The sequence below is a fragment of the Aspergillus tanneri genome, assembly GCF_003426965.1.
Source record: "Aspergillus tanneri strain NIH1004 chromosome Unknown AapTan_7_pilon_pilon_pilon, whole genome shotgun sequence".
Taxonomy (NCBI): Eukaryota; Fungi; Ascomycota; class Eurotiomycetes; order Eurotiales; family Aspergillaceae; genus Aspergillus; species Aspergillus tanneri.
The window spans coordinates 3,302,523-3,316,564 of NW_022984634.1; the positions used below are offsets into that span (position 1 = coordinate 3,302,523).

At 50.2% G+C, this 14,042-nt stretch overlaps 5 protein-coding genes across 5 annotated transcripts; 2 read left to right on the forward strand and 3 right to left on the reverse strand.

Moving 5' to 3' along the window:
• Nucleotides 1-1,902: 1,902 nt before the first annotated feature.
• ATNIH1004_007702 (uncharacterized protein) lies at nucleotides 1,903-3,356 on the forward strand (the record flags this gene model as incomplete). The annotated part of the gene is made up of 6 exons (XM_033572321.1): nucleotides 1,903-1,969; nucleotides 2,301-2,375; nucleotides 2,425-2,535; nucleotides 2,593-2,687; nucleotides 2,749-3,135; nucleotides 3,222-3,356. 6 exons carry the CDS (start codon nucleotides 1,903-1,905, stop codon nucleotides 3,354-3,356), a joined length of 870 nt encoding a protein of 289 aa, XP_033425636.1.
• Nucleotides 3,357-4,044: 688 nt separating this feature from the next.
• UBP16 (putative ubiquitin C-terminal hydrolase) lies at nucleotides 4,045-5,991 on the reverse strand (the record flags this gene model as incomplete). The annotated part of the gene is made up of 1 exon (XM_033572322.1): nucleotides 4,045-5,991. One exon carries the CDS (start codon nucleotides 5,989-5,991, stop codon nucleotides 4,045-4,047), a length of 1,947 nt encoding a protein of 648 aa, XP_033425637.1.
• Nucleotides 5,992-6,970: 979 nt separating this feature from the next.
• Nucleotides 6,971-9,042, reverse strand: ATNIH1004_007704 (uncharacterized protein; the record flags this gene model as incomplete). Its single annotated transcript, XM_033572323.1, has 7 exons — nucleotides 6,971-7,164; nucleotides 7,232-7,388; nucleotides 7,459-7,550; nucleotides 7,596-7,682; nucleotides 7,736-8,187; nucleotides 8,363-8,574; nucleotides 8,968-9,042. The coding sequence occupies 7 exons, from the start codon at nucleotides 9,040-9,042 to the stop codon at nucleotides 6,971-6,973; spliced, it is 1,269 nt and encodes a 422-aa protein (XP_033425638.1).
• Nucleotides 9,043-9,266: 224 nt separating this feature from the next.
• Nucleotides 9,267-10,811, forward strand: ATNIH1004_007705 (uncharacterized protein; the record flags this gene model as incomplete). Its single annotated transcript, XM_033572324.1, has 5 exons — nucleotides 9,267-9,293; nucleotides 9,320-9,579; nucleotides 9,631-9,726; nucleotides 9,792-10,297; nucleotides 10,360-10,811. 5 exons carry the CDS (start codon nucleotides 9,267-9,269, stop codon nucleotides 10,809-10,811), a joined length of 1,341 nt encoding a protein of 446 aa, XP_033425639.1.
• Nucleotides 10,812-12,394: 1,583 nt separating this feature from the next.
• Nucleotides 12,395-14,019, reverse strand: lys1 (saccharopine dehydrogenase (NAD+, L-lysine-forming); the record flags this gene model as incomplete). The annotated part of the gene is made up of 9 exons (XM_033572325.1): nucleotides 12,395-12,665; nucleotides 12,730-12,877; nucleotides 12,930-13,026; nucleotides 13,077-13,252; nucleotides 13,305-13,331; nucleotides 13,390-13,630; nucleotides 13,690-13,706; nucleotides 13,775-13,855; nucleotides 13,962-14,019. 9 exons carry the CDS (start codon nucleotides 14,017-14,019, stop codon nucleotides 12,395-12,397), a joined length of 1,116 nt encoding a protein of 371 aa, XP_033425640.1.
• Between the last annotated feature and the right edge of the window lie 23 nt (nucleotides 14,020-14,042).

The following is a 14,042-nucleotide window of genomic DNA, read 5'->3' on the forward strand; positions in this document are numbered from 1 at the left end:
ACTTAATAAATCCTGCAAGAGACTCCCCAAACTAAATTAAATGGTTTACCGAACGACGAATACGGAGCCGAAGAATTGAGAAGGAAAGGCCAGCAAAGGAGGGGCAGAGGGCCACTAAAGGAGGGGCAGCAGCCGTCGAAAGAACTCACCGGGTAGTGGGGACGGATGCGATCAGTATGATTTCAGTGACCGGGAGGCGATGAAGATGGAGAACAGGGAAGAGAAAAGGTAAGAAGAAAACGTGCGGACCCTGGAGGGATCAGCCGAATTAATAGCCATTGGTGCTCCTCAATATAGCCGTAATCGTCCAACCTGAGGGATTTAGTCATTTCCTTCATGAATGACAGACGTTTTTCTTGGGCGCTTTAGTCACCATCTGGCCTGAGGCTGCACTCGTCCCGGGAATCCCCGTTCCCATCACATGACATCATCGCCGCCAGCTTCCATGGGCCTGACCCGGTGGGAATCCGGATTGACCATGGCAGCGTTCAATCAATATTCATGGCGAAGTTATTAGTGTCAACATCATCCTTGAAGGCTGTATATTGTGCAGTTGGGATTCTCTGCCTGTCCGGTTGTCCTCAGCAATATCGCCCGGCTACCCTTGGCATCCGCGTGCCTGTTTCGGGTGTTCGCTCCTTCTCCCCATTTTCCTCCGTAATTCTTTCGTACTTCATCCTAACTTCGGGGAAATCAGCGGGACATCTATCTCCGTAGCCGTGGCTTTGCGTTACTATCCTTCTACCCCTTTCTGCCCCCTTCTTCCTCTTGGCCTGTATCAGTTTAGGAGATCTTGGGAGGACTTGAGTGTCAAACCCCTGTCCTCTAATTAACTTAACTACTCTAACCTCTTATGTAACTAAAAAGTGGGGCCTTTATGCGGTCTTAGACATCCAGGGTGATTTCCTGGAGTCGACAAGAGGTACGGATAGTCGTACAACACTAATGGTTGATGCCCTTAGTCTATACAAGTAACAGCTACTGATGGATGCTCACTACCCACGAACTAAAAATGATTGCCAATGCCATCTCAGATAAAGATAATGCTCGGGTATACCTACCTAAGCTAGGGTCCATCTTACCGTCCATGATAAGGGCCTGGATATTATCTACTCTCAACTTCCAACGCGAGGGCTCATTCTCCGGAAGCAAGATGTTGCGATTGTTGTCCGCAGTCTCCTGTTAACCGTCCATGTAGATAATCGTGCTAGGATGTGCTGCAACCCAATATCTTCATCCGATCCTATACCTCGAGAATTATACTTGGTATCCTCGGCCCTGTGGTGTGAACATACCCGCAAACCTTCCCCAGGAAACTGGTATTCAACTTTCGACTAAAAGTAAAGAGTGGGAATGGGAGTCCGTTTACGGATAAGAATAAGCCCAGCACGTGCTGGGCAGTCGATGGCAGGCTAAACCTGATTCGGTTCTTGTTCTGATCGCCGTCGAACCTCCATCTTTCCTACAACTATGCAGACTGCATCGTCAAGAGACGGAAACAACCTCTTCTCAGCCTCAGAAAGATCCTCTGTGCTTATTTGTCGAGGTGGATACAATAAAGAGTCAGCTTGTCAGCTGACCCCCATGGCAATCCTAGGATAACGCGTAAGGATGAACCACGGTTCCCGAAGCTTGGTGGGATTAATGAGAGCCTGAATTCAAGCACCGACCTTTGGCGATTATTTCGCGCTGGAGAATACCTGTTACAGAGTCGCATGAGGCTCCTGTCATCTACTGGCTCGCCGAGCGATGCAAAGTTCCGACCTCCTGACTGATACAGCTTCTGGCTTGTGTGCTCGAAGGCTGAGGCCCTTGTGATATCCCATCAATGACCCCAGCAGACAAAGAAGTTGGTCCCTTTTGTCAGCGATTCAATTTCTGGCGTCCCAGAAGTACGCCAACATGAATTCAAAGCCGACTCTTTCATTGATGGAAAAACTTTGGGCTGTCCTGGGAATTTTGAAATCAAGTATGTTGCTACAGTCCCACGGGTTTGTCTTCCTGAGCGCAGTTAACCGTTTCAATGATAAGTTCCATTCATCATTCTATCTGCATTGGCCTGGCCTTTGCAGAGCAATGGAGCCTCGACGTTCTATAGACATATTGCCTATACAGCAATCCGAGAAGTAACTGGCAATCTTCCAACACGTGCGATCTTGTATGCTTATGCCCACCCCCGCAATGGTAGAGGTCATCCCGCCGTATTTCTATTTCTAATGTGCAATGTAGAGGCCTTTCTCGGACTACTGATGAGGCCTATGCCGTCTTTATGGAGTCCATGGGACTCCCGGTTGATACAGTGGTCCTTGAAAATGACACCAAGGGCCACTGGATTGGTGACAGCTCTGCAGAGCATGTATTGTTCTACTGTCATGGTAAGGTCGGGTCTCCTTCTGGGCATATTTTTTAACACATCATTCGTAGGAGGCTCGTACGCCGTGTATGCTTCCGATGCACACATCCGGGGCCTTTGGCAAATTGTGCGGGAGCTTCAGTTTGCCGGCAAAAGTCTGGCTGTGCTGCTTCTGTCTTATGGTTCGCACATACTTTTATTTGGAGGGCCGGGGATCGACTGACAAATTTTTGGATTAGATGTAAGTAGCACGGCAGGCTATCCAAGACAACTCCAGCAAGCGTCTAGTCTTCTTTCTTATCTCATCAAGACCATAGACAAAGATCCCTCCAAAGTATGCGTGCCCATGTCCTTCCACTGAAACCAATGAAAGAACTACTTACTCAGTCTACCAGGTCATCCTCGCTGGTGATTCCGCCGGCGGCCACCTGATATTGGCTTTAGTATCCCATATCCTCCACCTTCACCCCGAGGTTCCCCCGATGGACCTACCCCCAAAATCTGCCTTTCTGGGCGTGATCCTCCTATCACCCTGGGTAACATTTGACACCGAATCTGCCGATTCTATGAGACGCAACCGAGTCAAAGACTTCCTACACATCCCAAGTCTCGAGAACTGGTCTGTCGTATTCCGTGGAGCCGCACCGCAAGACAACTACCTCGTTCCAATGGATGCTCCACTCAAATGGTGGCAGGGTTTGCCCGCGCTAAAAGTTCTGATTATCTCCGGCACAGACGAGATCTTCGTTGATGATATTGATGTATTTGCAAAGAACCTTGCCGTATGTATCTCGTATCTCATTTAGTAGATCCCATATCACATGGAAAGGACAAGACCAGGGAAAGTTTCCCGCTGACTCTCATCTAGAATGTTCATCCCACCGTATCCCATTTCTCAGCGTCCGGGGAAGCCCACATCCAGGTCTTCGCTGAGTTTATGCTTCGAGAGTCTGTATCAAGGCAACGTGCTGTGCTTCAGCAATGGCTCGGCGAAAGGATTTAGTTGGAAAAAGGCCGGTTGACAAATATTCCTGGGCGCAGTGGATACGACTACAGGGATATATATAGGAACCAGCACAACAGAGCCCTATGGATCTCGGATGATGGACATGTCTACTTACAGTGTGCTTAATCAAATCATCGATATGTTTTCGGTGAACCAGTACATCATATGGATGTTAAACACATTGAACCTTCGCTAACAACAGCTCAAGTGTGCTTCTGGTAGACACCAGATGTTACTTGGACATATCAAATGGAATTTATAGATCCTACTTTGCTATGTATCGCTCTAGGTGAAGGACTTGATCCAGATTCCGGTTTGGGTTGTGATTTGGAGGTATTCACAGACTATCAGCATTTTTATGGATCCTTGGAAAGGATACAAGTGTCAACGTGCCAGTCCTTGGTGCTCATGCAGAGGTACAAACATTACGAAAAGACAGGTACAAGACTCCTATTGTCAAAGGCCAAAAGGCTTATACATTCCCAAGATAACTTGACTCTCAAGTACTGGATACGTAGCTTCTGTGATGGCAATCAAGTAAGGTTGATATATATATAGTTTTAAATACCTCATATATATGCTTCCCTCAAACTCCTATGAAAGCGTATATGTCCAACAGTATGTGCAGTTTAGTCCTGTCTAAATTGTGATCTACATTCCATGCCCTTGAAATGTGCCGTCAACATCAAATGGCTGTAGGGGCCAGCGGGCCATGGATGGGCTTCTCCATCTCATAGAATAAGAGATAGACTTCCTTCTGCATACCGAGCACATCAGATGTCTTGCATTCCTTGATTTTCTCGTCGGAGATGCGCCACCAGCGATCGTTTGCTTTGCGGCGGCGGCGGAGTCGAGAAGGGGACCTTGGAGAGTCCTCGACGGATGTGCTTGGAGCCATTCGCTCACTCATAAACGAAAGCCTCGAGCCTGATTTGCTCCAGCGACCACCATCGGTGGAAGGACTTTGGGGAGCGGATTCGGGCGATAGTCTCTGCTTTGACTTAGAGCGGTGGCTTTGGAATGAAACGCGGGAGCTCGAGGTGCTTGGTCGAGGGACGGGTGACGAAGGCCCATTCGGCTGAGATGATTCCTTGGAGGACTTCTTTGCCGAAGTGGAACGCGACGGGTCGGAAGACAGCGACGAAAGAGACGGCGACGACGCTGGCTCCGAAATACTAAGGGCAGAAGGCTCTGCGTCCGGGATACTGCGAACCCCTAGACGAGGGCTTGGTGCCTCGGATGGGTTTTCACTGGTCGCTCGACTCTGTGCATATGAGCTGAATGCTCCGGGTGTTGAGAAAGGGGGATAGAGGTGGTTCCGACGGAATGATTCGTAGTGTCCGCTGTTGTGGCTGCCCTTGTGGCAGACAATGGCCAGCAATTTGAACCACGTTTGATCCAAGATACCCCCTAAAGGAAGACGTTCAGGGAAGGACACCTTGGCTGCATTTTTCGTGGAACTGCTCCGGTCAAATATTGACCGGGAGAGATGGATTGCAATTATTTTCGGGAAAACAATGATACGCATATGCCGTGCAATTTTTCGCTTGGGAGCGAGTTCAGCAGGTGGCAATGAAACTCCCTCTAAAGGGCCCTCCGGATCGGTAGCCAAAGCGGCTTGGATCTTTTCAATTTCAGTTTCCAGGTGCGCCCGATCTTTTCCTGAGTGACTCCGAGCCAGTTCCTGAGACTTTGTTTCGAGCGCATGTTGCAGCCGACATTTGTCGCATTTGAAATCGTCGATGTATTCAGTCTTCAGTAGCCCGTCGAAACATGCGCTGAGCGAAGTAGAGCTTTTCTGAGGGACTTGAAGCGTCAAGTTGACAAATGACGTCTGATTCGGCCTGTACTTATAATGGCAAAATTGGCATTCGATTTGGGACTCCAGCTTGCCCTCAAATGGAAAGCCGTACTCGTTATCGATTTCTTTGAGCTTCGTATCAATGATGGCCGGAAGGCCATTCTCCGATCCATCATCAATGCGCACCTCAATGTCGGCCTGGTTCTTCTCGGTTGAAATTTCGTCGTCTTGTTCGGACGTGCCACGGCCCACGGGTGTCTCAACCAAGCCTTTTATCCGCTGACGTGCCTTGACGCCAGCATGGTATTCATCGCTCAGCCGCTCGGCCACAATTTGCAAGAATTCCTGTGCATCTTGTTGGTTGCGACTGATCCGCGTCCGGTACGCATATTCGAGAGACTGGATAAAGGCCCGGGCAGAGATCGTCTTCTTGTATATGGGACGCTCATTTAACCGGTCCAGGATCTCTTTAAGCGCCCTTGTAATAGTCCCTTGCTGCAGCTCTCGGATCTTATCCGGTCGCTGTCCATGGGGAATTTCGTCTAAGTCCGGGAGAAGATTGTATACGTCGGGGCCGTCCAGTTCACGGCGGTGAAGTTCTCTGATCAGATAAACGCGCAGGTCCCCCAGGCCGGCGAGAGCCTGCAGGACTGAGTTGATAAAGCAGTCATTGGCGGGGTTGGACAGGCCCACGATACTCTTTTTGCGGTTGCTGTCATTGGACTCGTCACCGTCAATGGTGTAGTTGGGCCCGAAGACGTAAAACAAGGCGACCGCAGCGAGGGATGCACCTGCCGCATACGCGGCGACGGTGCTTGGTTTTTCTTGCATCAATCCGTGCGGTGAGGAAGAGAGGAGGGAGCGTTTTTGTTGACGATGTAAATGGAAAACTGGGAGGCGATATCGGTCCTATCGTCGCTCCATTGGCTGCGGTTGGAGTGCCGGTCGATGGATATCGGAGGAACTAGAGGAACAGGGCCGCGAGCAAGACCGTAGAAGGCAGCTCACAGGGATATCAATGCTATACAACGCGGTGGAAAATCTCGGCGACCGGGGTGGCAGTTATGAGTACAGCGGGATGACTGCGATCTAGTCAGCCGTCTTTCTTCCCCATGAAATGTCGGCGGTGTGGAGATTAGTGGATGGATGGGGTAACGAAGGCAAAAGCAAATGACGCACAGTATATACAATCTGGTGAGAACAAGAACCCAAGTTGGACAACATCAAATGTCCAACTGATGCGAGACTTCATCGGAGTGGTTTCCATGTAGGAGGAGGGGGGTTTGGGAGACAGACAGGATAGAAGACTGACGAGAGGCGGACTAGAGACTAGAGAGACTCTTTCTCTGCCCGGAGTTCTCCAACGCCGAGGTCCGTCTTCCGGTTCTCTCCACAATTTCTCTTCCCAGTGCTTTCAAATTCTCCTATACCCGAGACTATTCCGGATTCACATTTCTCCTTGCAAATCAGATAACCGGTGAACAGGATGATCGACATGGCTGATCGGCGGGGAGTGGAAGTAGCTGGAGGGGGGAGGAGTATTGTCTTCAATAGCAGCTGAGGTCTTTCTATGGGCGATCGATGATGGATCCTCGATACGATATGATGAGCACAAGTATCGCCGGGATGGGTGAGATGCCTTCATCCGAGAAGAAGATGCAGCGAAAGAGAAAGAGAAAATTGAAGAGACGGAGATTCGAAGAACAAGCTGCCGATCAGGTGACTGCTTGTACATCCAGACAATATAGGTGCATACGAAGTATACGGTGTACGTCCATGTCTACGGACTGCATTTCTTATCCTCAGCCTCTCAAGGGTTCCAGGGTCCCTGCGCTTGGCTACCGGTCAATAGAATCGGCTCCGCATCCCGCTGCACCAAAAAGATATCCTCATGGCGAACTCCAAACTTGTCCACTAGGTAGATACCAGGCTCGGAGGCAAAGGTCATGCCGGCTTTGAGGAGAGTGGCGTGGTTGCCCTTGTTCAAGTAAGGGCTTTCATGGGCTAGGTGAACGCATTAGTTGGAGACACAGTTCTTTCCTTGACGGGCAAGCGGATGACACAAACTTACCCTTGATGCCAATTCCATGGCGCACTCTGGGTAAATGTATCGCCATAGCCTGCGTTGCTATTGACCCGGTGAGCTGCGATGTCCACATTTGCGGCGGTCGAGGTCTCCGGAATTGAAGGCGAGATTGCATCTGAGCCTCAAGGACAATGTCCCAGACCTGGTCAGCATGGTTGGAGGGGCGTCAACGATATTACTCTGTAGGGATAACTTTAATTTCTCCTCTAGACTCGGCGGTATTGGGTCATCCCCAGATGGCTTTTCAAGAAATGGGGGGAGGAACGTGCGACAAATATCAGATGAATAGCCGAGAAGATGGACCCTTGGGAGTTCAGTCATCCCAAAGACATGGTGGTATTAAGCGAACGCAACTCAACATCAATCAGGACAAATGTTTCTGCCTCGAGAATCTTGGAACCATTGGTGCCACCATGGGCGTTCGCTGCATTCTCATCTATAACCAACGTCAGCCAGATCCAATGCTGGAGAAGCAAACAGACCATGTACCAAATAGCACAATGTCAAAGAATGGTTCAAAGCTAGCAGAAGGGAGAGTGTTATCCAAAACCTCGGCGATTTGGCTCTCAGTCAGCCCCGGATACAGGCCTAAGTTCAGCAACACCTGCGTCGCCGAAGGCAGATAGGGATGGAACAGCTCACATTTCCTCATTTGCCGCACAACCTCTACGGTCCCTGTGTTGACAGCTCGAAGAATGCCCACTTCCTTTTCGGACTGGATCTGTCTCACATGCTCTACCTCACCCATTGGCCTGACGATCTCGAATCCAGCGTTCCCCAGCCCGCACTTGATAAAGTCGCACATTTCCTCGTCCACCATGATGCGCGGGGTTCGATTGAGGCTGGGAAACACGTTCAAGCTCTTCAACGTGTCATACAGGTTCCAATGTTCTTCCCAGAGGATGATGTATGATGTCCAGGGGCTTGGAGAACGGCATGTCCTGGAGAAGGACATGCTCTGCCTCGAATGATGGCAGAGGAACGACGTCTTCGCCGTGATTTAACCGAACTGGTGTTGATGGGGCTGCACTACAATGAGGAACGGACGCTCCTCTGGCTGGTCTAGGGTGAGAATGGGGGAGTGGTAGGGAATCAAGACCGAGACCTACTTCTCACCCTTCCCATTCGGGCTGACTGACGTTCCCAAAGTACTTGAACATATAGCCAGGATCAATAACGAAAGCATCCGCTCCATCCGCTATTAGGGCTCGGGCGAGGCGGTCGCATCGTTCCTCAAATTCTTCCAGTACAATTGGAGATGCATTATCTAGAAGATAGAGCCCAGTTTCCTGAAGGTTCTTGATAGAACATTGTTGGAATTCCTCGAGCTTAGAGTGAAGCGTGAAGAGCCGACGACACCCTGGGATCGCTGTGAAATGTTGGAAGCAACTTAGGAGTCTCTGCCTATTGTAAAATACCCCAAAACCAGGGTCTAGAAGCCGCTCAGTATATACCAGACCGTTCTACAGGGTCGTCTCTGTGAGCCTTTATGTTGTGCGCGGATTGCCACTTGGAAGAGGGGTAAATGAAGTCGTTCGTCCGACAGGATGTGTATACCCGCAGCACGTTTCAATCAGCAGGCCATAGATATTAAAGAGACTTATCTGGGGGGCAAGAAGTATGCAACATATCTGCCGTGTGGGCCAAGTAGGAATCGGCTACAACAGGAGGACAGTCGATGCGACGATTTATCATTTTCCCCGCATTCGACCTGAGCTTACCCTGCTCAGCAGCTCAGTTACCAGGCTACAGCTGCCATAGGATCCCTCGCTGCACGCTACGCTGCGCGCCAGCATGTTTAGCGAATGAGACGGTTGGTCGCGGCAAATTAATCTTTCTAGATCAGCCATTATTTGCCCGATAATCGACGCATTTTGGCACCTGTTAAGACACCATGTCGGCCACTGAAATCACAGAGACACCGAGATCAACCGACTCCAGCAGGCAAAGAACGCATATATACCGTCGGCCATGGTGGGGGTAGATTTGTGGTCTCAATTCGGACTGCGTGAAACTTAACATGGCCATTGAGGTAGCCTCAAGTTCGGTATGCGATGAAAAGATAATGCTCAGACGCAATCCTCCCGAGATGCTGCCCAACGAGAACAAGAGCGGGCGGAGAGTGGCTCTCGCGAGTATTCTAAGCTATCAGTATTGTTGGTGATTATCTTCTCTGGCCTGGCCATTGGATCGGGCAGTTTCAACGCAGCCATTATTGGGAATATCGAGCTGCTCATGGCGATGATCGACCCCGACTCGCTGACCGCTGAGGTGGCGTCTCGCCTGTCCAACGCTTTCATGATCGGGATGATCCTCGGTATGCTCGCGTTTGGGTATGTATCTGACAAGCAGGGTCGGAAAAGGGGTGCCGTTCTGACTACCAGGATTGCATTGAGCGCTGGAGCCAGTGGAGTAACGGAGGACGGAATGTTTTGGATGCTGGTCATCGCCCGCGGAATCGCGGGCGTTGGTGCTGGTGGGTAAGTGTGATCTTGTGCAAGAATGTTTTGTCGATTTCTCCTTCCAGGCTGACCATGGTATCCAGCGAGTATCCCGTTGCAGGTGCCGGAGCAGCTGAAGCGACCGACGAAGAGTCGGCCGTTCGGAACAAGCGAGGCTCCATCTTTGCCATGATTGCCGATCTCTCTGCGTCCCTTGGGTTTGCCTTCGGAGCGTTGGTGCCGCTGGTGCTGCTCCTGTGTTTCCATCAACGGGTCAGCAACTACGACAAAGTCTGGCGCGTGGCGCTGGCCATGGGCGCCATCCCCCCGTTGTCGATCCTCTGGTTTCGATACCGGATGACTGTCAGCTCTGTTTATCGTAAAAGTGCCATGAAGAAACGACCAGTAACGTACTGGTTGGCGCTTAGGAGGTATTGGCAGCCACTGCTCGGGGTCTGCAGCTCGTGGTTCACCTACAACTATATCTCGTATCCCTTCGGGCTGTTCTCGTCCACTATCATTGCACGCGTTAACCCGAATTCTTCCCTCGCCCTAAGCATGTCTTGGGGCACTCTATTCAACTGCTTCTACATCCCAGGGGCCATCATTGGTGGCCTCCTCTCGGACCACATAGGGAGACATCGCACCATGGCCCTAGGATTCTTTCTGCAGGGTTTATTCTTGGCGGCGCTCTCCGACATATTGAGCAGCACCTGCCGCTATTTATTGTTCTATGCGGCATATTCCTCACCCTGGGCGCGATCGGTCTGGGGTCTACGATCGTCTTGACTGCCAGTGAAAGCTTTCCCAAGGCTCTGCGTGGCCACGGAGTCGGACGGGCGGCCGCGTGGAGCAAAGCCGGAGCGGCTGTGAGCACGCAGATCTTCAAGCCAATTCTTGCTAACTGGCATGACGACAAGTTCCATGGCAACCAGGCTGTTTTCCTGACCGGACCGGGATCTGCAGTACTGGGGTCTTTGGTACGGTGGTTTGTGCTCGTAGATCCACATAAGGAGCTGGACAATGAAGACCAGGCGTGGAAGGATTATCTCGTCGTGAAAGGATATCATGTCCAATGGGCCGTGGAGGGCCAGAATGGAGATGAATACCGGAATCTAAGATAGTTTCCTTGAGGACATATAAAGTTATGATGGTAGATATCGAATAAATCTCTTTCATGCTTGCTGGGTTTTATCTGTCGAAAAAATACCATCTGTTCCGCTCGAATAAAAGTAGATGTAAGGAAGCGAGAGAGACGTTGTGATGGAGAGTAGAAAGAATAACAACCGACGAAGAAGTCAAGGACCTGCGCTGTCCAGACTGGATGTGAAAAATATATTTTTCGATCTATGTAACACATACGAGTTCCAACCAGTTCCAACCTCAGACCCCCAAGTCGCCCTACTATTAACAATCTCTTTTCTCAACACCTTCTCATCTAATCTACCAACCTACAGATCTATCCGTATACACATCCGATGCTACCACTATCGCAAAACCTCACAGCCAGTCCTTCCCACGGAAAACTGGTAGAACGACAAACACTCAAAGGCCACACCGGCTGGGTCTGGGCCGTTGCCTTTACAGGCGATGGAAAATTTATAGCTTCTGTATCCAACGATACAGCCGTGCGAGTCTGGGATGCTGGTCAGGACGCATACTTAGGATATTCCAGGGTCATGCAGGGTGGATCAGGACTGTGGCGTTTTCTGCGGACAATCGACTAGTGGTGTCCAGCTCTGACAATACAACGGTTCCTTTGTGGGATATCACCACAGGTTTCCTGTATAGGTCATTACGGGGCCACTCCGGCTGCGTTCGGAGTGTGGAATTTTCCCCGACGGCAAGTCAGTAGCATCTGCGTCGGATGATATGACGATCGGATTATGGAATGTTCTCAACGTCGCTGATAGAACTCTCTAGGGCTATTCTGCCTGGGTTAGAGCGGTTACGTTCTCTCCTGATGGAAAGCTGATGGTTCCTGCGTCTGATGACATGACGGTCCTATTGTGGGATTCTGCCACAGGTTGTACATACAAGATCCTCAAAGATCATTCAGGTTATGTTAGGACGGTGGCAGTCTTCCCAGAGTTACTTCAACTGCATCTGCCCCGACGGATATGACCATCCAGCTTTATGATATCACCACAGACTCGGTATACAGGGTCCTTGAGGCCCATTCTGGGTGGGTTAGGGTTGTGACTTTCTCTCCGAATGAGAAACCTATCGTCTCTGCGTCTGATGATAAGATGATTAGACTAAGGGATGTGAATGCGTGATCTACGTGCGGAAAAATTGCCTCTGGATGGATTAAGGAGGCGGCGTTCTTGGATGGTAGGTTAAGGGCTGGCGATGTGGATGATGTTGTTGTTAGGATTTGGAAGATGAGATAGAAATTTATCATGACTTGGATTTAATAATGACCCATGACGATCTACGGATGATAGTACTGAGCTACTGTAGTTCGTAAGCACTTAGAATCTGTTGCGTTTGACTAAGGTGACTGGATAAGGCCTAGTGCTATTAACCTCAGTGAGCACAAAGTTGTGGCATCTAAACATTACAACGTTGGAAGAATGCACCCGAATCCAGGATCTGTGTACCAGAGAGCATAGATCAAAAAACCCAGTCCTTAATGCAAAACTTGCCGTAGCCATAAAAAAAAATTCATAGACCGAAATTTAACGCTCATACGTACAGACATCAATCATGGCAGTGTTGCAATTTTTTCTTTGAACAGATCTTCCGCCTGCTTCCAGACACGAGCGTTCGCCCGGTCTTTCAGCTGCAAGAGACTGGGGAGCAGCGCCTGGCTGAACATCTCAGAGCTTTCGCGGGGAAGAAGAGACGGGAGATGATCAATGCTGATGACGCTCAGAGGAAGGCCTTGAGAGCCTGCCGGTAGGGTGACGGGCACAGTAGGCTTGTCGAAAGTAGTGGTGATATTGTATACGGGGATGGGGTTGTGAGGGTTAGTCCTGCAAGTGCCGGTTAGTGGGGTGCTTTGAGGGATTCTTGGATAGGTGGGCAGGCAAGCCTTACGTGTCAGCGCTCACGTCGCAGATGACGGAAATGCGACGATTGGGCGAGGAGAGTGTTTCCAGGTTAACGAACGGAGGGATCTTAGCCGAAAGGTAGATACAATTGACAAAGATATCAGCATCCTCGACGATCTCTTTGAATGGACCGCCTGTATTATATGTTAGTATGTAGGAAAATTGAATATAAAGGTGGTTCCATACCCTTCTTCGTCTCCTCGAGGTCCCATTGCAAGATGTCGGACTCAGGAATACCGACATCCTTAGCAAGATCCACAGCGCCCTTGCCGCAACGTCCAAGCTGCATAATAATCAGCTATTGTCGTACACCATAAGGGAATATGTACTCACAGCTCCAATCACTAGGACCTTGGGCGATCGGCCAGACTGCTTCTTGCCAGCTTCTAGCGACTGCTTCACGGACTCGATCAACAGATCCTGGTTAGCATATGGGGTCTCCGCAGGTAGGGGCTCTCCCTCGGGGTGAGTCAATTGCCAGGCCCAATTCTTAACGGCCAATGCGGAGCCTGTCATCCATTAGTGTCGGTCATCCAACATGCAGAGCAGAGAGATACACACCTGCATAGCCGGCCGAATAACCAAAGGCTATCAAGCTACACGTTAGCTTTCATATGGTAGACGTAACAAAGAAGCGTCATCATACCAGCTACTCTTCGTCCAACTTCATCTGTGAGGAATTCCAGGTCCAAAAGAGTACCCCCTCCGCGGGGCCACCGGCTGAGTACCTTTTCCCAACCACCCTGCTGCTTGTAACAGTGCGCAAAGGAAATATGGACATGCTCCAGAGGGAAGTCGTCTTCGGGCAGTTCCTTAAGACCAAGAATATAGGCATCCTTTGGTGCATCCTTCACCCATGAACCTTCCTCGACGAGGGTAGCTCCGACCTGTATCACGACACAATAAGTTTCCGTAAGCTAGAGTGTCAATAAACGGACAGGCTAACCTTGGCGAATTCCTCATCTACAACAGAGCACAATTGTAAGCAATTGACCAACACAGACCAAAATGAGAAATGAACTTGAGCCTACCATCAAAGATACGTTGGGTAGAGCGCTCTACCGTCAACTTGTAACCAGCGTCAATGAGCGCCTTGGTAGTAGATGGTGTCACTAGGGACAAAATAAAGTCAATACAATCATAGTTCGCGACATCCTCATGCGGACATAACAAGCCATTGAGCTACAATGACCGCCGGTGGGCATGACTCGTACTCACGGGCAGACCGCGCCTCAGCAGGCTTTGTCTCTGCGCGAAGCCAGATATGGGAAGACATGGTTGCTCAACGAGATCCAACGA